The sequence below is a fragment of the Rhinolophus sinicus genome, chromosome 4, assembly GCF_057876585.1.
Source record: "Rhinolophus sinicus isolate RSI-liver-muscle chromosome 4, RSI-T2T, whole genome shotgun sequence".
Taxonomy (NCBI): Eukaryota; Metazoa; Chordata; class Mammalia; order Chiroptera; family Rhinolophidae; genus Rhinolophus; species Rhinolophus sinicus.
The window spans coordinates 78,636,065-78,659,952 of NC_142504.1; the positions used below are offsets into that span (position 1 = coordinate 78,636,065).

Consider the following 23,888-nt stretch of genomic DNA (forward strand, 5'->3'; position numbering starts at 1 on the left):
GTCTGCTATTTAAGAGATACAATTCATAAGACAGGGACTGATCCATCTACAAAGAACATTCTTAACAAAAAGCAGATATACAATAAACACCAGACAAGCGGTAACACAGTAAGAGTTTCAATGAAGCAAAGACAAACTTTGCTCTAAACAAGATTTCAACTCAGTGACTACAAACCGAAGACCTGCTAGCTGTATCCATACCCTGGGACCCTAGGGATACACTATGAGACGGCAGTATAGAACCCTGTGCTCCTGGGGTGACAGTACCTGACTCCCTCTCTCTTAGTCCTTCTCTCTTCTAGTCTCTTTCTCCCTATTCCTCTGCTTCTCCTCCTCCCCTAATCCTCACTCCTTTCTACATTGTTCCCAACATCATTGCTTCGTTAACACAATCAGGCTATCCCTATCCTTTCCCCCAGAAGGCTCTGACAAAGGTCACCAATTACCTCCACACTGCAAAGTCCAATGGTCATTGTTCAGTTCTTATCATGACTCATCCACCACCTCTGACACTGCTGAATTCCATCCTCCCCTCCTTCAAGTGCAAGGCATGGTGGGATTCAAAGTACAGTAACACGGTTCCTGACCATGGTCCAGCAGAGGTAAATTATTCTGTGAAAACGTGAGCTCAGTAAATTTTTGTAGGTGCAGTAACAGAAGTCTAAATGGGGACAGTGGCCACAGAGGAGGATCCGCTGATTTTACAGAGTGAAGGACAGGGTGTCTGGATAGGATTGTGGCTTATGAATGAGCTAAGTTGACAAGGAGTAAGAGTGGGGATGGGGAAGAGAGTTACAACAGACAAACTGTTCCAAGCAAAGGTCACAGCATGACCCAACAGGAACGAAGCATTCAGTAAGACGGGAGTGGAAGACGTAAGAAAGAAGCGGTGGTATGGCCAGTTGGGTGGAAGTGAAGCTATGAGTCAGTCATGAGTCTGACTAGATGTGATAAATAAAAGCCAAAGGCAAGCAGTGGGATGAGGAAAATACAAAATGAAGCTAGGAATCATGTAGTATCCCATACGTGCCATGATGTTTGGGATACTTGCCAGACGTAAATCACAAACTTATCTCTGAGCATTCTAGCTTCAGAGGCAAAGGAAAAATGATCAGTTACATGATTTATAGTGCCTGTGAGATAAAAACTCACCAGCTGTTTAAGAACAAAAGCTCGGTCATTTCTAATACTACGAACAGCAAGATGTCTACCAGTATATACAGCATGAAGTAGTTCTGAGTTACTTTATTGGCAAGAGGGAGCCATTCTTAAATTCTATCGCTTCATAGCATTAGCCACATCAATCTGTCTCCAGGATAACATCATTTCATTTGGAGGTCTATAGTTCCAAATATATTTAAATTCAAACATATTTACCTAAGTTCCAAAAGGCCCCAGCAACAGAGGAGGCTTACTGATTAAGGTACAGCCTGCCCACAAAAGTACTTTTCAAGTCTCTCTGTACTGAAAAATCAGTGATGGATGTCAGTGCCTCTGAGGTGATAATTCAATCCTAAAACTTCACGTTTTTCAATTTCGCCCACACATATACATATCAAATAGACCCACACATGTACATACATATCAAATACATATCTACCATTCACTGTTACTGGGCGATATATTAATTCCTTAGTGGAAAGCACAAAGTATTGGAAAGAGTGTATTAATGCCTATTTGTGCACAGTGCTCTCTTATCGTAGCATGAGGCCACTAGACTCATGCTTTAAAAACAAGGGGGGAGATGTGGACTTAGAGTTTAATGGGTACAAAGTTTCATTTGGGGATGATGAAAAAGTGCTGGAGAGGGATAGTGGTGATGGGTACATAACAAGGTGACTGCCCTTCATGTCACTGAACTGTATACTACAAAATCCTTAAAGTGGTAAGGTAAATACATTATGTATATTTTACCACAATAAAAACAAAAACAAAACAAAACCCAAACATACAAGCAGACAAAAGGTGGTCAGGCCAAAGCCAAAGCTCTATCATGCCGTATGCATGAGCTACATTCTGGGCCTGTCATCTCTCACCTCAATGACAATGATGAAAGAAAACCACCTAGAAGCCAAACTAGTTCATTTTTATACAGATGTATTTTTAAATGGTGTAGAAGAGATTTATTTTAACAATATACATAGCTAGATTTCACACGAAGTTAGCTTTAATTTTTCCTTTTATTTCCCTCTGCATTTCCCCCTTACAAATATACAGGTTTCTATAATAAGTAAATCCACCCCAAATTTTCAGAATACTTCATTCACCTCTGAGAAACAAAGTAAAGGATTTGTAAAATAGACTTACATTATTTACTGAACTTTTGATGGCAATTAGGATAATTTTTATAGCCCTGTGTAATGACTGGAAAAGGAATTCTTAGCATGTACTTATTTGTAAGTTTGCTTATTCCCATCTAGTTGCAAAGGGGTTTGGGTGGCTTAATTGATAATTATATTTTACAGAGAAAGTGTCAGAGTAACAGTGAAAAACAGACTATATTTTACAAGATAAATGCTCTAGACTACAGACAAGCACATAAGATAAACAGAATCTGTGCCTGATTTATTTCTCAATTAAAAGTCATATTAATAGAAAGTTTGTTTTAATATCACAAATCTTCAATGGCCCAGATCTTTGAACCTCTCTCTACATTAGGACTTAGAATTATTTTGAACACATTTCAGATTTAACACAATCCCCAATCTCATCCAAATAGCATGAAAGCAAGGGTTGTAATTGGGTTTACATGACTAAAAATTTACTCATCAAGTTGTATACATTAACTATGTACAACTTTCTGTGTGTCAGTCATACCTCAATAAAGTGGTTTAAAAAAAACAAAAATTTTGGAATTAAGAAGATCATTACCTCCTTCCTACATTTTTGAGTTTTTTTCCTCCTATTAAAAGGCTGAAAGAAGAGGTCATGAAGTTAACAATATAAACATGCCAACAATTCTTATAAGTTATCCTGATAAACTTTTTTTTTTTAACATGACCTTTGAAAATCAGCTTGGGAACAAATAGTACAAAGGATCAACATGTGGAAGAACCGTGGATCATGTCCAAATAACCCCTCCCCCTGTTACTTAAGGTAACAGGAAATGGTCAGGCACACACACTCGATTTAATACCTTTACTGATTACGGTTTCCCACGAACTAGGCAAGTTCTAAAAATGTCCAGAGTAACCCAAGGTAACCCAAGCTTAAAATATCAGTGATAAGTTTTTATTTAGCTTTAAGGTACAATTTGTAAACTCAAAAACAACACAGTAAATATGCAGAACATGAAGAAAATAAATACCACATTTAGAATAAAGTGAAAATCAAGATGAGTCCAGAAGGGGCTGCCAAGAGACTGCTACAATAATCTACTGAGAAAGTGAGAAAAACTTGAAAGGGAATCTTGGCAGCAAGCACCAAGCGTCAGAAGACATTTTAGACATATCCTCTCATTCAGGGATATAGACATATTCTCTCTGAATGATGTCCAAGGTCAAAATCAGCCAAATGGTACAGTGTTGCTTATGACAGAGTTTCTTAAAGTATTGACTTTTCCCCAAGCAACTAAATATACTGCTTTCCACAACTTGCAAAATCTGCACATGTAATTGAGGATGAAGAATTATGCAAACCGTAGTGTGTGGGCTACTGGAAATCTTATATGTATCTATTTTAGACTACTAAATCCAGAGAGCTTTCTAATTTGTCTTGCTGACATCCTTAAAATTATTTTCAAGAAGGTCACCGATGCAGGCACTCTACAGAGAAAAACATTCTAGAACTGAAGACCAGTTATAAAATAATCCATAGTTATAAAACAAGTATTGTGATTCAATTTAATAAATTAACATTTACCAAGTACCTACCACACACCAGGTAAAGGGTTAGTTGCTGAAACTGTTTAGAAAGATTAATGACATATGGTTGGTGCCCTCCAAGTATTCAAAGTCCAATCTAATGAAAGACACACAAATAAAGATATGTTTACACAAAGTGTTTGTGGGAATGACAGAAGTCACTCTTAGGGGACCCAAGTTAAGTTTCCGAGCAAAGATGACATTTGAACTGCAATGATGAAAAAGTGTTTAAGGCAGGAAAAGAGAACCCTGGGTGTGAGGAGAAGAGTAAACAGTCCCAAGGCCTGAAAGAACTAGGTGTGTCCAAGAATATCTGGCATGGCTAGACAGAAGGCTGGCCTGCTGGAAGGGATGTGACTGCCAAAGAGAAAGCCTTAAAGTGAGTCAGATTACAGAGTTTGGACTTAACCTGTAGTAATGGAGAGTCACTGGATGATTTTCCAGGGAGTGGTAAGCTCAGTTTTAGACTTTATAGTAACTCTGATAACTCTTCAGAGTTTTAGACTTTATAGATAACCCATGGCCACTGTAATAATTACCACAGACTTGGTGGCTTAAAACAACAAAAATTTAGTCTTTCATAATTCTGGAGGCCAAAAGTACAAAATCCGTTTCACTGGACCAAAATCAAAGTGTTGGCAGGACCACTGTCCCTCTGGGGGCTTTCGGGGAGAATATGTTCCTTCTCTCTTCCAGCTCTGGTGGCGGCCAGCATTCCTCTTATAAGGATACTTGTGACGGCATTTAGGTCCCACCCATGTCGTCCATGATGATCCTCTCATCTCAAAATCCTTAACTTAATCACATCTGCAAAGATCTTTTTTTCCAAAAGAAGGTTATAGGTTCCTGGAATTAGAAGTTGAACATATCTTTTGAGGGCTATTTTTAAGCCTCCCATACCTGATAACATGCAACGTGGAAGATGGATGGCTGGTACAAAGACTGGAACCAGGGAAACCTACTAGAAAGGGACTGTCATAGTCTGTGGGAGGGGGAGCTGAACTAAAGCACTGGCAGTGAATATTGGGGGAAGAAAACAGGAAAAAAGACAAAGACTAAATACCTAGATATGGGGGAGGGGCAAAGAAAAGGCATAAAAGATGACTTCCACATTTGTGGTTTTCATAGTGGGTAAATGATGGTGCCATTTACCAAGACAGCGAATGTAGAAAGGGACAGAATAGGATGACAAGTCTAGTTTTCATTATATAGAGTTTGAGATGCTTTGGGCCAAAGTGGGAATTTTCAATAAACAGATGGAAAGTAAGGCTATCATCCTCCTCCACAACCAACTGGTCCTTAAGGTCAGCCAATTTAGTCTTAAAGTATTTTATCTCAAAAATTCATTCACTCAAATATTTGAACCAGTATGTGCCAGAATCTATGCTAGTTGCTAGGGATGCAGAGTTCCTCATGGAATATACTGTCTAGTTGGGTGGCAAGGCCTACAAGAACCAAGTAATCATACAAACAATTAAAAATTTCAACTATGGGAAATGCAATGGTGCACGGAGAACCTATGTAAGCGGGGATTTGATCAACTCAAGCAAGTCAACCAGGCATCCTTGAAGAAGCCTCTGACCCTTGAGAAAATGTCAGAAGGATACTTGTTTACCAGAGACATAAAGGGACAGAACTGAAACTTCCCATTCTCACTTACATTGCTTTTATTCAAACTGTTGTCATCTCTTATCTAGGACAGTAGGACCTCAAATCAATCTTTACTCCTAAAACACTTACATTCTACTAGGATGTGTACTCCTGAGTAGGGACCATGTCTTATTTTCTTTAAATTCTTAATTGTCAGTATAATTATAAGCATATTATAAAAACTCCACAATGTTTACTAAAAAAAGTGAATTTTAAAATACTAATCTATATCACTCTGTATGTTTAATTGTGTCTGTTAGCTTCCTACCACCTATACGCTAAGATCCAAATTATTCAACAGAATCTTACAACAAGAATCTTACAACTCATTACGGCCTGGTCTTAAACTACCGTCTTGGCTTAATCTTATCACTATCTCTCAGCGTCCAAAACACTCAGCCCTGCTTCTGTCACAGCACATTTTATGATGTTTTTGGAAACTATTTTTCTCTATCTTTGCATGTGTTGCCTTCTTCCACAAAGAATATTCTTCCCCCATCTCATCTGTCTAGAGAACTCTTTACTGATTCTTCTAAACACCCCATGAATGTAATTTCTTTGTGATGCTTCCTACAACCTTCTCAAGCAGTCAGCTGCCTCTCCTCTGAATTTCAGTACTTACTCATTAACTTGTCCAACATGTATTTATTGAGCATCTTTCTTTGTCTAGCATTATTGTAGGACTGAGAATATATCCCTCCCTTCACTGAGGAGCTTACATCATTTTAATTGTGGGAGATAAACAAACAAATGAATATTACTGTGAAAGGTGCTTTTTAAGGCAAGAAAAAAGGATAGAAAAATGACACTGAAGATCTCTCCGAGCAGAAAAATGAAGCAAGTGAGGGAGTGAGAAGTATGGACACCTGGGATATGAGAATTCCAGGCAGGGGAAATAATGAAAAGTAAAGGCCTGAGGAAGAACATGCTTGGAAAGTTCAAGAACCAGCATTGAGGTCAGACTGATAGAAGAAAGTGAGTGAGGAGAACAGAGGCAGATGTCAGAAAGGTGGCAGAGGGCCAGACCACCTAGGATTCTGGCTCTTATTCCAGCCAAACAGCAAAGCCTTTGGAGGGTTTTGTGCAGAGAACTGATTCATGTTTCAAAATGATCACTCTAACACCTGTGTTTAAAATACTGTTGGAAACAAGGGTGCAAGCAGAGAGACCAGTTAGAAAGCTACTATATTAATCTAAGTGCGGCTCTGGGTGACAAGAGTGGGATTATGAGAAGAGGTCAGATTCTGCTGTATTTTGAAAGTACATCTGACAGAATTTTCTGATGGACTGAATGTGGATGTGAGGCCAAAAACATAAAACCATCTGTGATGGATAATTTAAAGGTTTTCAGCCTTGGCCGAAGCAACTAGAAAGACAGATCTTCCATCTACCAAAACATGGAGACTGCAGAAAGGGCAGCAGAAATCAAGAGTTCTCATCTGGACATTTTAAGACATTTAGATCTCATTCGACATTTAAGTGACTATGCCCAGTAGATAGACATGAATCTGAAATTCAGGGAGAAGACTGAGGCTGAAGACATAAACTTACGGATTCATCAGAATATAGATAACATTTAAAGGCAATGTTGCTCAAGCTTTAATGTCCCTATGAATCACCTACGGATTTATTAAAAATGCAGATTCTTATTTGCCAGGTCTGAGTTGGGGCCTTGGGTTCTGCATGTCTAACAAGCTCTTGGGCAATGCCTATGTTGCTGATCCTCAGACCTCACTCTGAGCACAAGGAATATAGGGAGTATGTGTAGAAAGAAACAAGAAGAGGTTCAATGCCTGCACCCTGAGATACTCTAATAGCTAAAGGTAGAAGGATACGAAAGGACCAGCACAGGAAACTAAGAGATAAAATCAAATGAGAGCGGTCTTTTAGAAGCCAAGTAAGGAAAGTGTTCTATGAAGGAGGTTACGATAACCAACAACTTTTAAGTGCTGGTGAAAGATCAAGAAAGATGAGACCTGAGAAAGAACCACTCAATTATGTAACAGAGTATATTACAATGGTGACCTACCTAGTCAAGAGCAACTGCAGTGGAATGGTGAGAACCAGCATATAAACAGAGGGCGCTCAAGAAAGAATAAGAAAGTGATGTGGGATCAAAGGTATATTTATAAGATAGACCATATTTTAAAAGACAAAACAGCTGATGGCGACAAGGGATAACTGATTATCTGGGAGAGAAAAGGAGCTGCATTACTGTCCTATGTGGGTCAGAAGGCCTGGGATCTCAGGCACAAACACAGATGTTGTCTTCAGTTAGGGACACAATAGTCGTCAACGTAGAGAAGGCAGAATATGTGGGTACACATTCACATGTGAAGGTGGCTTTGATAGTTGAAACATGGGGAGTTTCTCAGGGGCACAATGCCCTCTATGGAGCAGGACGAAGGAGAAGGTATTAGAAATTTTAGGTGAGTTAAATTTCTAAGCATGTAAAAGGAACTGACTAGAAAAATTTAGTAGGACTGTTTAGCAGGAAAAGAGCACAACAAAAGTTAACAGCCATGGGTTTAAAGCAAGACCCACCAGTGTGGCCTAGTATTTATTTGTCTCCAGCCTCACCAAGTCACCTGAGGACTGGTATGGAAGGGGGAGAGGGATGGACTGGAGTTTTGCCAGGTGAGTATAATGCAGGGAAAGAAAGGCAGGTGATTACATGATACGCCGTGCAACTTAAGCCTGGTAAGGAGGGAAGCAAGGACATGAATAGAGTAAGGGACAGTGAAAAGATGAAGCAGATGTCATGGTGCGGTCACAGAAATGTTGGGATAGGGATTTTAGAGAGAGTGAATAGAAAGACAGGAGTCAGTGGTCAGTCAAGATTGTGAGATGTAAGAAACTGAGGCAAACTCTAGGGTCTGATCTTGGGAGTGAGTAGGGGCAGAGGGCTGGAGGACCAGATTCCCTTTACCGTCCAGTATAACCATCTTTTTCTCTGTTAGACTTTCTAAAAATCCTGATTCAGGGAGTGGATCTTATTTATGTTGGTACAGCCATGCCCAACAAAGCACCTGGCACACAGTGGACACTCAAAAAACATGCCTGGTTGATGAAATCCTCTCAATGCTAAGGACAGTACAAAATGCACATGGTTGGAAGCATTTTTCTCAGTCTGTTGAGATCTTCCCTTCTTCCAGGTTTATCCTCTGTTTGGATTGAATAAATTATTATAAAAATTCTCTAGTGTGGATGTTCTTACATCGATATAAGAAAGCACGCACAGCTGGTTCAGAGTCCTGACCCACCACTCTGGCTGGGGGTCCATTCTGTCACCACATAACACACACACCTGAATCTGACAGAGCGTCAGGATAAGGGCAGGAACAAAACTTGAATGGCTCTTTATCCCTGCCTGGTATGTGGGGACACCAGACAAGGCTGTTGGCTTGAGGAAGCCAAGAAAGGTACCCTTGGGGGGCGGGGGAGTGCAGAAAAAATGCACATGGTTTTTCAATAAATATTTAATGGATACATTAATTTACTCAATAAAAACATTTCAGAAAATGAAGATGGGCCCAGAGGTCAACTCAAAACCTAATGGGTAAATATATTCACCAGTTTTTACCTAAAACATGCATACAGTATGAGTAAGCTGCTAGGTTAATTATTTAATGTCATAAACACAAAACTAGATTGAGAGTCCCTGCCACTAAGGATTTCCTCTAGAATGCTGTCCCATGTATTACATACAGAACGTGTTTTGTAACATTCATATTCTATAGCACCTAACTGGTTATACATTACATCAACCAATCAACCTGTTTTTATGGGTAATAGAGGAAATATAAAAATTAATACAACAAGGTCTCTGCCTTTAAGAGACATGCAATGCTGTTGGGGAGATAAAGAAATACACAAAAAATTATTAATAATAAAAAGGGTAAGATCAAGGTAGTATAGCTAATTGACCAAAAAAAAAAAAAAAAAGGTGAGGGGACAAGAGAGAAATAAGTTCTGGGAATACAGAGGTGAATGAGGTCACCAAGTACTAGGCAGATCCAGACTATAAAAGAGACATACAGAAAAGGTCCAAATAAGAAATGTACAGCTATTTCAAAAATAAACTGTAGGGAATGAACACTGGGATTGGGAACGTAAACTACAGCATGGAGAACGCCTTAGTAACAGGCCAAGAGGCACTGCTGCCTTCTTCCCAACTACACTGACCAGCCTTGGTCAAATCCTTTGTCTTCTATTATGCAAGATGTCAGTATAGATGGTACTGCTGTTCTAAACTATTATCAGTTATATTTATTTGAGTAACCTTTATTCGACATAGGTCATAACTGTGCCTGTGTTACTTTTTTCCAGACAAAGCCAAAGCCATTATAGTACCACCTTCCATTTTGAAAGTTTTGATTTAAAATGACATGAGCACTGGTCCCACACCCACGGGTAGTAGCATCAGGAGGGATATCTCAATGGCAGAAATGGCCCCCGAGGAGTGAGGGGTCCTAGCCCCGCCCTGGGATCCCCAGCCCAGGGGTCCAGTGCTGGGAAAGGAGTACCCACAATATCTGGTTGTGAAAATCAGCAAGGATTCTGCCCGTCTAAGTGAGACTAAAGTCTGCTGGAAACCCAGACATCCTCTTAAAGGGCCTGCACACAGACTCACTTGCATGCAAGCACTCACCCTGGGCTCTGACGCAGGGGCAGCAACTCGAGAGGTTCCAGAGATATACAGTGAAAGACTGAGTTGTGTGCCTTCAGGGTGAGGGACAGAGGAACAGCTTCAATTATCCCTGTGTGGTGCCCACCTCTGGTATAGCCTACAGCTGGGCGCCATCTTTCCTATTTTGAGTCCTCCCACACATGACCAAATCTGAAACAACACTGGCCTGGTGAAATCTGTTCACTCCACCCCAGTGACTCCTTGGTACCCCTCCCCGCCCAATCCACTCAACATCCCCAGAGGCACTTTGGGCGCCTGGACAACCAGCCTGGCACCGCACACTGCAGAAAGCTCTGTTAGCAGCAAACAACCCACAGTGGCTTGTACGACCACCTGAGGCACTTTCGGTGGCAGGCAACCAGCCCCAAGTCATTTGGTAGTCTTTCTTGGACAACTCTAGAGAATCTATGGGCCAAGAGAAGTGGCACATGGCCTCGGTGTTCTCTGGGCATTTTGCAGAGTGACCACAGGCTCAGCACTGGCACTAGAACTGAATCTCCACTAAACTTGGGAACATCAACCGCCCTACCTTGGTGATTCCCTGGGACCTCACCCAACTCACGCAGTACCACTAGAGACACTTTCAGCACCAGGGCAACCAGACCGACCCAACACACCACAGAAGGCTCTTTCAGTGGCTGAGCCTACCAGGCAGCCAGCAGGTGGCATCAGGCCTCAAGGTACTCTGGGCTTTGTACCAAGCTCCCCAGGCCCAATACTGATGACAGCCAGGCTAAGCTCTCAGCGTGGCCACCCACACATACCTCCAGGTCCAGTACAGGCAGTGACCAACCATGCACAGCTTTGTAGTTGCTACTAGGTAGTCAGAAACAGGTCACAGGCAGTGGCTGAATTGGCCTGTACAGGAGCCCACCCCCACCAAGAGGGCCCAGAAACAACACACCTGGAGGCCAGCTTCAGACCACAACAGAGCACTACCTGATTAGCCCCACCAGTGGCACACCCAAAGAGTCGTCTCAACAGGCACTGGAGCTTGCTGGGGAGAATTGCTCTCTACGGGGTCAGACTGGACACAACAGCTCAGACGCTGTGGGTGTGGCCAGTTCTCATAACCAGTTAGCCTGAGAATCAATCCCAGCCGCTGATCTGCCAAAAGCAATCAAGGTTCAACTACAACAGGAGGAGCACACACAACGCACACAAAGGAAACTCCTGGAGCACATGCACAGGTGATGAGGGAGACGGCACCACTTGGCATATAGGACACCTACTATTATACATAAGACTACTGAGAGACATCATGAAGACTGATAGATCTCATTAGATCTACCTAATACATATAAACGAACACAGAGAGGCAGCCAAATGAGGAAACAAAGAAACATGTCCCAAATAAAAGAACAGAAGAAAACTCCAGAAACAGAACTAAATGAAATGGAGGTACACAACCTACCAGAGATAGAGTTCAAACCACTGATTGTACGGATGCTCAAGGAACTTAGTGAGAACTTCAACAAAGAGATAGGAAGCATAAAGAAGGAAATAGAAACCATAAAAAAGAACCAGGCAGAAATAAAGACTACAATAACTGAACTGATGAGTACTCTATAAGGAATCAACAGATTAGATGAAGCAGAGGATCGAATCAGTGATTTAGAAAACAAGGTAGCAGAAAGCACCCAATCAGAATGGCAAAAGAAAAAAAGAGTTAAAAAATGAAGATAGTTTAAGGGACTTTTGGGACAACATCAAATGTAACAACATTCATATCATAGGAGTAACAGAAGAAGAGAGGGCACAAGGGACTGAAAATGTATTTGAAGAATAATGACTGAAAATTTTCCTAACCTGGCAAAAGAAAAAGACGTACAGGTCCCGGAGGCACAGAGAGTCCAAAACAAGATGAACCCAAACAGGTATACACCAAGACACATCAAAATTAAAATGACAAAGGTTAAAGACAAAGAGAGAATCTTAAAAGAAGCAAGAGAAAGACAACTAGTTACTTACAAAGGAGCTCCCATAAGAGTATCAGCTGATTTCTCAACAGAAATTTTGCAGGCCAGAAGGGATTAGTACAAAACATTGAAAGTGATGACAAGCAAGGATCTATAACCAAGACTACTGTATCCAGCAAGGCTATCATTTAAAATAGAAGGAGAAATAAAGAGCTTTCCAGAAAAGAAAAAGTTAAAGGAATTCATTATTACCAAGTCAATATTACAAGAAATATTAAAGGGACTTCTTTAAGAAGAAGGGGGAAAACAAACAAACAAACAAGAAGATAAAAAATGCAAATAATAAAATGGCAATAACTATGTACCTATCAATAATCACTTTAAATGTAAATGGATTAAATGTTCCAATCAAAAGACATACGGTAGCTGAATGTATAAGAAAACAGGACCCATGCATATGCTATCTACAAAAGACCAACTTCAGATTGAAAGGCACATTGACTGAAAATAAAGGGATGGAATATTTCAGGCAAATGGAAACCAAAAAAAAAAACAAAAACAAAAAACTGGTATAGCAATATTTATATCAGACAGAATAGACTTTAAAATGAAGATTATAATAATACACAAAAAAGGATATTACATAATCATAAAAGGGATCAATCCAACAAAAAGATATAACCCTAGTAAATACCTATGCACCCAACATAGTAGCACATAAATATATTAAGCAAATACTAACTGACATAAAGAGAAAGACCAAAGTAATACAATCATAGTAGGGGACTTTAAAACCCCATTGATACCAATGGACAGATCTTCCAGACAGAAGATGAACAAGGAAATAGCAGACTTAAATGACATACTAGATAGATTTAATTGATATTTTTAGAGCATTCTACCCCCAAAAGCAGAATATACATTCTTTTCACAAGTAAATGGAACATTTTCTAAGATAAACCACAAGTTAGGCCACAAAACAAGTGTCAATACATTCAAGAAGATTGATATCATATCAAGCATCTTCTCCAACAACAATGGTATGAAACTAGAAATCAATTACAGAAACAAACAAACAAAAAATCACCTTAACGCACACAAATACATAGATACTAAATAACATGCTACTAAACAACGAATAGGTTAACAATGAGATCAAGAAGAAATCAAAAGATACCTGAGACAAATGAAAAAGGAAAAACAACGACGCAAAAAATTGGGGACACAGAGAAAGCAGTCCTAAAAGGGAGCATCATAGAAATACATGCCTACCTCAAGAAACAAGAAAAATCTCAAATAAACAATCTAAATTTACATTTAAAGAAACTAGAAAAAGAACAGCAGATGAACCCAAAGTGAATAGAAGGAAGGAAATAACAAAGATCAGAGCAGAAGTAAATGAAGTAGAGTCTAAAATAACAATACAAAAGATTAACGAAGTCAAAAGCTAGTTCTTTGAAAAGATAAACAAAATTGATAAACCTTTAACCAGACCCATGAAGAGAAAAAGAGAAAGGACCCAAATAAATAACATCAGAAATGAAAGAGGAGAAGTCGTGACAAGGACACCACAGAAATACAAAAAAAATTAAGAAAATACTAGGAGCAATTATGCCAACAAATCGGATAATCTGGGAGAAACGGATAAATTCCCCAAAGCATACAATCCTCCAAAACTGAATCAGGAAGAAACAGAAGATCTGAACCAACAAATTAATAATGAAATCGATCAGTAATAAAAAAAACTCCCAACAAACAGAAGTCCTGGACTAATGGCTTCACAGGTGAATTATACCAAACATTCAAACAAAAATTAACACCTGTTCTTCTCAAACTTTTCCAAAAAATTTAAAAGGAGGAAAGGCTTCCAAACACATTCTACAAGGCCACTGCTATACTGATTCTAAAACGAGACAAAGACATTACAAAAAAAAAAAAAAAAAGACTATACACTGATATCCTTGATGAACATAGATGCAAAAATCCTCAACAAAATATTAGAAAACTGAATTCAGCAATACATTAAAAATATCATACACCACGATAAAGTGGGATTTATTCCTGGGATGCAGGGTTGGTTCAATATCTGCAAATCAATTAATGTGACACACCACATAAACAAAATGAAAGATAAAAGTCATATGATCATATCAATAGATGCAGAAAAAGTGTTTAACAAAACCAGCATCCATTTATGACAAGAACTTTCAGCAAAGTGGGGATAGAAGGAACATATCTCAACATAATAAAGGCCATATATGACAAACTCACAGCTAACAACACACTCAATGGGGAAAAGCTAAAAGCATTTTACTTAAGATCAGGAACAAGGCAAGATGTCCACTTTCACCACGTTTATTCAACATAGTATTGGAAGTCCTAGCTACAGCAATCAGAGAAGAAAAAAATAAAAGGCATCCAAGTTGGATGGGAAGAAGTAAAACTGTCATTATTTGCAGATGACATGATACTATATAGAGCATCCCAAAGATTCCACCAAAATCTATTAGAACTGATAAATGAATTCAATAAATAGCAGGATACAAAATTAATATTCACAAATCAGTTGCATTTTTATACATCAATAAGAAACTATCAGAAAGAGAAATTAAGAAAACAACCCCATTTACAATTGCATCCAAAAAATACCTAGGAATAACTTTAATCAAGGAGGTAAAAGACCTGTACTTGGAAAATTGTAAGACATTGAAGAGAGAAATTCAAGAAGATATAAATAAATGGAAGCATATAACATGCTCATGGATAGGAAGAATTAACATAGTTAAAATGTCCATACTATCCAAAGCAATATAAATATGCAATGCAATCCCTATCAAAATACCAGTGGGGGTGGGGGGGTGGCCAGATGGCTCAATTGGTTACAGTGCGAGCTCTGAACAACAAGGTCGCCAGTTCAACTCCCGCATAGGATGGTGGGCTGCGTCCGCTGCACCTAAGATTGAAAACGGGGAGTGGACTTTGAGCTGAGCTGCGCCCTCCACAACTAGACTGAAGGACAACGACTTGGAGCTGATGGGCCCTGGAGAAACACATTGTTCCCCAATATTCCCCAATAAAATTAAGAGGGGGGAGAACCTTCCCTCTAAAAAAAAAAATTTAAACTGGACCACCTTCTTACTCTGTATACAAGAATAAACTAAAAATGGATGAAAGACTTACATGTGAGGCCTGAATCCATAAAACTCCTGGAAGAAAACATAAGGCAGTAAACTCTGACATTGCTCTTAGTAATATTTTTTTCGGATATATATCCTCAGACAAGGGATCAAAAGAAAAAATAAACAAATGGGACTATGTCAAACTAAAATGTTTTCACACAGCAATGGAAACCATCAACAAAATGAAAAGACATCTTACTGAATGGGACAAGATATCTGCCAGTGACACATCTGACAAATGGTTAATATCCAAAATTTATAAAGAACTCATACAATTCAGCACCAAAAAACAAACAGTCCAATTAACACATAGGCAGAGGACCTGAACAGACATTTCTCTAGAGGACATGCAGATGGTGAATAGACATAGGAAAATATGCTGAACATCACTGATCATCAGAGAAATGCAAATTAACACCACAGTAAGGTATCATCTCACACCTGTCAGAATGACTATCATCAATAAATCAAAAAACAATAAGTGCTGACAAGGATGTGGAGAAAAGGCAATCCTCGTGCACTGTTGGTGGGACTGCACACTGGTATAGTCTCTACGGAAAAGTTTGGAGGTTTCTCAAAAAATTAAAAATAGACCTACCAATTCCATTTCTGGGCACTTATCTGAAGAAATCCAAAAACACAATTCAAAAAGATATATGTACTCCTATGTTCGCTGAAACACTATTTATAATAGCCAAGATATGGAAACAACATAAGTGCCCATCAATAGACAACTGGATAAAGAAGATGTGGTACATATATTATATAATGCAATATGACTCAGCCATAAAAGTAAAAATGAAATCTTACCATCTGCAACAACATGGATGGACCCAGGGGGTATTATGCTAAGTCATACCGAGAAAGACAAATATCATGACTTCACTTATATGTGGAATCTAAAGAACAAAATAAACAACAACAAAATAGCCCAGAAACAGATTCATAGACACAGAGAAGAAAGTGATGGTTACCAGGTAAGAGGGGGGTTGGGAGCCTGGGTGAAAAGGTGAAGGGATTAAAAAGTACGAATTGGTAGTTACAAAACAGTCATGGGGATGTAAAGTACAGCATAGGGAATACAGTCAATAATATTGTTATAATTATGTACAGTGCCAGGAGGGTACTAGACTTACCGGGGGGATCACTTCATAAATTATATAAATGTCTAACCACTATGCTGTATACCTGAAACTAATATAAAATAATATTGAATATCAACTATAAATAAATAATAAAGTAAATAATCTCCAAAATTAAATAAATGAATCAAGTTAATTAAAAGACTTTGAGCACCTACCCTTGCAACTATTAGTAGATTTCCACCGATCCTTGCAACTGCTGAGATATGCTAAAACTGGCTTCAATTGTGTGACATAACTCTATTGGTTTGGCCAGTCTACACTACTGGATTGTATGAATTAGTCATGCACATTTTGACCAAAATAGCATTAAAAGGAAAACCATCCAAGAAAATCTTTTTTGAGCATGGATCTCAACATGTTTGTAAAAATGAAAAAAAAAAAAAGTAAGAAAAACAATCCATTTTGAAGTTATCATATTGAAAAGGCAGATATTTTCATGAAGCTACTATCTCAGACCAGTATTAAAGAATAACAGCCAGGAAATTATTTAACTGGCAGTAAATGTTTCAAAAATAATTTCTTTGAAGATTATCAGAGATTCCTAAACTCACGTACCTTTAGTTTTCTCCCCTTTAGCTACTTTTTCATCTCCGCCCCCCCCCCCCCCCCGCCGTAAGCAGGTCTTATAGCTCCAACTTGATTACACACATAAGTTCCTCATGAACAAATTTTATCATTAATACTCTCACCCCCGCTCACTCCTTTGTCACCACCCCTCTTCTCCTTCATGGCATCTAAAGTGCTATACGCAGATGATATGAATCAATATTACCAATACTCTTGTGCTCTTCAGTAAATTCCAGTATACTTTCCAGGAAGACAGAAAAAGCAATGTCATTTGTTCAACAACCTATACTCAACGAACATTAGAAAGCAACTATAATTCTAGGCAATGTACTTCAGGAATATGAATAGATATGGTCCCTACCATCATAAAGAGCACAAAACAATGAACAGGTTATAAATGATGGGCAAATTGAGGGAACACGAAAGAAGAAATGATTAATTCTGCCTGGCAGAGTCAGGAAAGCTGACCCAAAAGAAGAGACAATTTAGAGATAGTTGAGAGCTTTGGTAGGAGAAAAGGGTAGCACATAAAAAAGATGAAACTGAAAGGGTAGAAATATGGTAAGAATATGTAGAAGGAACCTCTTTCTTCTTTCCTAAAGTGGTTTCTTCTACATATTTCTACACTTATTTTGCTGGCAGAATATATTTTTTCCACAGAACTAGTTAGTTTCTCATTAAATCTTTTTGCTTCAATATGCATGAATGTTTGTTTAGCCCTTTTCTCAGTAAGTGTTCACTTACAGTAATATCAGAAATTTCACTCAACAGAACCATTTCCTTCCTTGAACACACACAAACTTTCTGTCTAAACAAATAAAACTATCCTTTTATTTCAAAGGAAGTAACACAATTTGTAAGCAATTTCTGAAGATCCAGCATTTAATGAAAATAATTTACAAACATTTTAAGAGAAGTATCTCTAAGTCTTTTTTTCACATCATTTCAATATTGAGACTGGCTTGATTGAATCTATTGTTTTGATTCAGCAATTACAAATAATGAAATATAGGTTTGTATGCTTTTCTGTTCTCTTTTAATTCTGGATCCAAATGCCGGCTATCACTAGTGCACGTGAGGACTGCAGGAAGCCAGCGTGGCAAGAGCGCAGTAAGTGAAGGGGATGAGGGGACACAATTGGTCTGAAGAGACAGGCAGGGTCTGGATCACATCGAGAGCTCTGAAGCCCCGGGTAAGGAGTCTGAATTTTATTGTAGGTGCAATGAGAGGCCACTGAGTAATTTCAGGCAGGGGAATGCGATGATACAATTGTCTACAAAGTGTCACTGTGGATGATATGTACAGACTGAACTTGAGGAGGGCAGTGCTGGAAGCACAGCAGTCAGTTAAGAGGGGCCAGACAAGAGTGGGTACAGCACGGGTGATGATATGAGAACAGTTGTCATCCTGTTAGTGTGCCAGACACTGTGTTAAGTAAAAATATTTTTGAATTTATTCCTTACCATAATCCTATGACTTATTTGCAGATAAGAAATGAGGCACAGAAAAGAGAAGTAACTGTCCACAAGGTACAGAGATTGGTAGACATCACTGACCAACAGCCTTCCAGCCTCAGCACCGACCTTTTAACCACTACGCTAGTAATAGAACATAGATGGATTCAGGGAATGAGCTGAAGGTAAAACGAACAGGCCTTGGGCTGGGTTTCATTGCTGTGGCACATCAATGTCACGAATCACTCCCAGGTTTCTGGCTTTAGGAGACGAAAGAGGTACCATTTACTAAAACGAGGCAAATCCTAGAAGGAAGGGGATCTGGGAAGAAGGTCAATAATTCATTTTTTATTTATCCAGAGGATGGTTAAGTACATAAATCTCAAACAAGAGGTCAGAGTTGAAGATACAGATATGGGAATTGTGATAGTCAGAAACCAGCCCCAAAGATGTTCATGTCCTAATCTCTGGTATCTGTGGACATGTTCTCCTCCATGATAAAAGGCCTCTGCAGACATGACTGAGTTAAGGACCTTGAGACGGGAGACTATCCAGGATTATCAGGGTGGGCCCACTGTAATGCCTAGGGTCCTTAAAAAAGGGAGGGAAGAAGGTCAGAGTCAGAGAGAGCGAGAGAGCGAGAGGTCACTGTCACATGGCTGGCTTTAAAGATGGAGGTTGTGGCCTCAAACTGAAGAATGTCGGTGTCTCTAGAAGCTAGAAAAAGGCAAGGAAACAGATCCTCCCCTAGATCGTCCTGAAGGAACACAGACCTACCCACACCTGACTTTAGGACTTCTGACCTCCAGCCAGGACTATATGGGAATAAACCTGCATATTGTTTAAGCCACTGCGTTTGTGATCATTTGTTACAGCTGCAACAGGAAACTACTACAGCAATTTTAAGTTAGTATCTAAATGATGTGGTATTGACAGTGTAGGCGGAAGAAACAGTAACTAACAAAAGTTCTTGAGTAGGCACAAGGAGACGGGTTCCTGAACAAATGAAGAGGAGACAGCTTTAATTAAGGAGGAACATTTCTTCTTTTGTAACAGAAGGGTAGGAGGAAGTGGGAATGGAGGTTAATGTGAATTTTAATGGAGTTCTACATTGTACCTAATAATTCCCAAGATGTATAGTAGGAAACAGGAGTGGCCACAGAGAGGCTACTATGTTCAGGCAAATGTAACAAAACTCGGTGGGTCATTCAAATGCATGGCAGCTGTCCCTGTCCTTCATTCCCAGCAGCCACGGTAGAACACGCTGATTCAGCTAGGCACTTGGACTCAGCCTCAGGTTCCTTCTCAACACAGCAACCCAGAAAGCAGCAGACAGTGCAAACCAAACCGAAGTGACACTTGCGATGAAATGTGTTTGCCAGTCTTGACTTAGAAATACAGTTCTTTCTGTCTCCTCCTCCCAGAGGAGACAATTGTGGAGATGAGTGTTAAAATATGACTAAGAAACAAAGATGACAGTAACTGCTAAATGTCTATAAAGAACAGAATGATTAAGAAAACTGGTAAATTGTATCATGGGCTTTTATGAAACCTTTAAAAAGAATGGGCTAGAGTTGTAGTACTCATGGGAAAGATTTCCAAGACCCGTCGTTACATGAAAAAGCAGATCCAGAACAATTACGCAGGTAAGTCCTGTGTGTACACATGCACACGTACATGTGAATGCTTTGAAACGTCTGAAAAAGAATATGTAAGACTGGTACTAAGAACCTCGGAAGTAGAGTACATATAGGATAAGGGATGAAGGAGAAATTTCACTAAGTACTGCACGCACTTTTATATTGAATTGTTTATAATATGGGGTTTTGTAATGAAAATTAAAAGATGAACAGATGAAGTGTGGGCTCTTTTATATTCATGCTTCCTTACATTTAATGCTATAATCTCCCTACCGACTTTCCTTTTTGGATGCCCCAAACGGAAGAAATAGAGGAGATAACGCTACTGGACTTGGCACAGGGTAGATGTGAATAAATGTCATTCACTCTCCCCTCTCCCCTCCCTCAATCATATTCCATATTTCCTTTACCCTGTCACTTATTCCACTGCTTTCCAATCCTATCTTTACTTTCTCTTCTCAATACGAGTCACTCTTTTCACAAATACTGTATCTAATTGACAGCATCATCCCCACCATCATCTTTTCTCTAATTATCCCCAAATCTGGCTTTTAAAATTACTTTTCTACCTTTTTTGATTAGCTCACTTCTAATACTAATATTCCTATTTGCTCTGTTTTATCTTACATAATGAATTTCTTCCATAAGTCTAAGAATATCATTTTCTTTATCCTATATTATCAAATCATTTTAATTTCCTTAATCTAATCTTCTTTAGTTCTCATTTCTATTACCTCTCACTGTGTTTCCTTTAATTTCCTAATATGAATTTCATCCTTTAACTCCTTATCCATCAAGGTCTCCTGCTTCCAGGGTCAAGTTTTGTGAAACCCAGTAATTATAATATGTCCACCTATTATATGAGCACTTAATTTCCTCACATAAAAGAATTAGTTGTTCACAGTCTCACTAATCTCCAAACACTCCCCACTCCATGTTCCTTCCACTGCCCTGCCTATACCTACTTCAAACATTTTAAAGTCAATTCCTAAAAGGTCTAAACTACTTAGCAGTATCTCCTCTTGCTAGTCATTCTCGACTCACCACATACATCTCCCATTTTTTGAGTTCTCAGTACACGTCAGGTACTGTCCTAAATAATACTGAAACATATGAATTCAGTTAGTCCTGACCCAACCTGCTGAAATGGATACTGTAATTATCCCCATTTTAAATATGTATAAACTGAGAGCCAGAGAGGTCAGGGAACTTATGGAAGGTCACACAGCTAGCTACTGTCAGAGGCAGGATTCCAGTGTGCAACACTGTGGTTTGGCATGTATTTCTGAGTCTTAGCACTTGCTCTTCTCAGCTCCAGCTATACCATGGTCTCACCTCTACTTTAGCACTTAGCATACTGCACTGTTACCATTACTTCTCAGTATCCAGCGGACAGAAAATGTCCATCTCTATCCTTAAACACGTAATAGCACCTGCAACTGGGAGGATTTAATGGCCACTGAATAAAGAAATAAACTCGTACAGTTTTAATTGCACTGCATACCCAGTACAGGATATGCCATCAACACAGGCAGACTCAGGACTGGTTTTCATTCCAAGGTTTCAGGCTCCTAGAAACCTAAATAATAGGTAGTTTGAGGAGCTGTGGTGATACATCTCTAGTGTTCATTCCAGGAAACGCAAGGTGACATCCACTCTAAGACAACGTGCAGGTGGTAGGCTTTCAATCACCAACAATACAGATGGCAGGATTCTAGAATTACCTGACAGTGCATCATAGAACTCGTCCTCACTAAGGATGCTGAGAGGTGGTGAGCCTTTCACCAGGGACTGCTCTAATTCATGATGTTCAGTGGCTAAAGTCTCCAGTGCTTCTGACAAAATTTTGTTTTTTTCTTGCTCCTGTTCCAATTTAAAATTCCTCACCTGGAAGAAAACAGACATACAAAAAAGACTTCAGAGGCACAGGAGACACAGACACACTCAGAAGAATGTGAAAAATGATTTGCTTTTGATCCAGTCCAACTGCAACATCAGAAATGAAAACAGACACGTTATACACACACAGATGAATGAGCAAAATTACCAAGCTAATTCTGTTCTTCCCATGGGGCCTTTTTTCACAACAGCTCTAGCTAATGAAAATAGATTAAGAGATTAATCCAAAATAACAAACGAACTCAGCTCAAACGATCAGGAACCCACTATAAGAACATGACCCAATTTAGACATCATTAATTTTTTTTAAAAAACAGAGAATATCTATCTCTCTCAACATTAATCATGAAATTAAGAAGGCAGTTTAGTTTTTGATTAATACCAGCGAGTTTTTGAACAAAATAATTAAAACCATTCTAAATATCAAAATGTACACTACATCAAAGCCTAAGATATAATCCTCCAGTTTACTTCCAAAATAGTTGGCACAGCAAATGAAGGGAAATAAGTTACCAAGAAATGACATTTTACTGTTCATTTTTAAATACCATAGTCTGGGATTTCTTCCATAATTTACCTTGAATTTAGTACACTAAAAAAACAGTAGATTATAAAAAAGGCAAAGGCTTCTTTGACTTTTCATCCCTTGAAGGTAAAATTTATTCTTCCTATCTGATTCAGGAACATCTGAACCTTTGCAGTTAACTAAAATCTAAAATTTAAGTAACCTAATCCTCATAGAAAACAACAGGCACTGGCTATGAACAGTTTCACCTATTTCTGTATCAGAACTCTGAAAATCACAACTGTTCCATAATCTCCCTCAATTTCTAAAGTCCATGTGGCACTTCAGACAGGAGCCAGAAAAATTCGGACCTACCGTTACCTACTGTATAATCTCAGAAATCTCGTGTTCCTAGTTCCTCATGTATAAAATAAGATTCTACTGAAGTCTAATGATCTAATTAGTAGTATTCAACTCAGTGGTCTTCTAAGATTTTTTTAACTTTAGCAGCATAACCTATTTCTGAAATATAATCCCCACATAGAAAGCAAACGTTTTAAAAAGCAGCACTGCACTGGTGGCACTGGGGCAGGTCAGGAGCCCTGCCCGCCTCCCTGAGGTCCCCTCAAGGCCCAACGCCAGGGGCTGATCCAATAGTGTGAAAAGTACTGGAAGGGATGACTTCTGAAACCTCCTCCAGGTTACAAGTTCAGTCTCTCTGGGTCCTGGGAGCTGCAGAACTCTCCCACTATTGTTCTCTAAAGTACTCACACTCTCTGCAGAATCTCACCCTTTCACCTCCTGACATTCCCTCCCACATTCATCTCCCTGTGGCCCAAGGATGCAGTCATCTCCTCTGTTGTGACTCCAGAGTCCTTTGTGGCCCTGAGTTCCTAAAAGCCACACATTAGGTACAACACTTTAAGAGTCTTGAATATAATTTAAAATACAGCTTTATTAAAATGCTAAGTTCCTAACCGAAATAAGATTAAGCCCTAATTATTTTGAGAATAGTTCCAGTCCTTGGGCACCTTAGTGTTTATCATTTTAGCAGTGAGATTATTATTATTAGAGAAAAATAGCAATACATGGGAAGAACTAATGAGCAGAGTAGACAAAACTTGAAAAAAAAGGAATATTCTTCTAAGTAATTGAATATTTTAAATTATAATTTTTAAGAAATTGCAAACTACTTGCTAATATTCCTATAATCTAAATTTTATCTCCAAAGCAGAAAATACTTTTACTATGGCTAGAGTCAACTTAAAAAAAAAAAAAAAAAGGAAAAGGAAAAAAGTTGTTCTTCCTTGGAGAGGTCAGACAATTTTATCTATAAACAAAAACTACAAAATTGGGCACGATATCCAAAATGATCCT

The 23,888-nt window shown here is 38.9% G+C and overlaps 1 protein-coding gene across 7 annotated transcripts in view; it reads right to left on the reverse strand.

Moving 5' to 3' along the window:
- The window catches only part of OSBPL1A (oxysterol binding protein like 1A), a 210,833-nt gene that overhangs the window by 64,448 nt on the left and 122,497 nt on the right, over window positions 1-23,888 (reverse strand). For 6 of the 7 annotated variants that reach the window (XM_019741214.3, XM_019741215.3, XM_088797939.1 and 3 more), the window contains one exon: window positions 21,832-21,994. The exons of the other annotated variant lie outside the window; for it this stretch is intronic. In XM_019741214.3, the coding sequence (XP_019596773.2) occupies window positions 21,832-21,994 (163 nt within the window). The remainder of the gene's footprint in view (window positions 1-21,831; window positions 21,995-23,888) is intronic. 7 annotated transcript variants of the gene reach the window in all.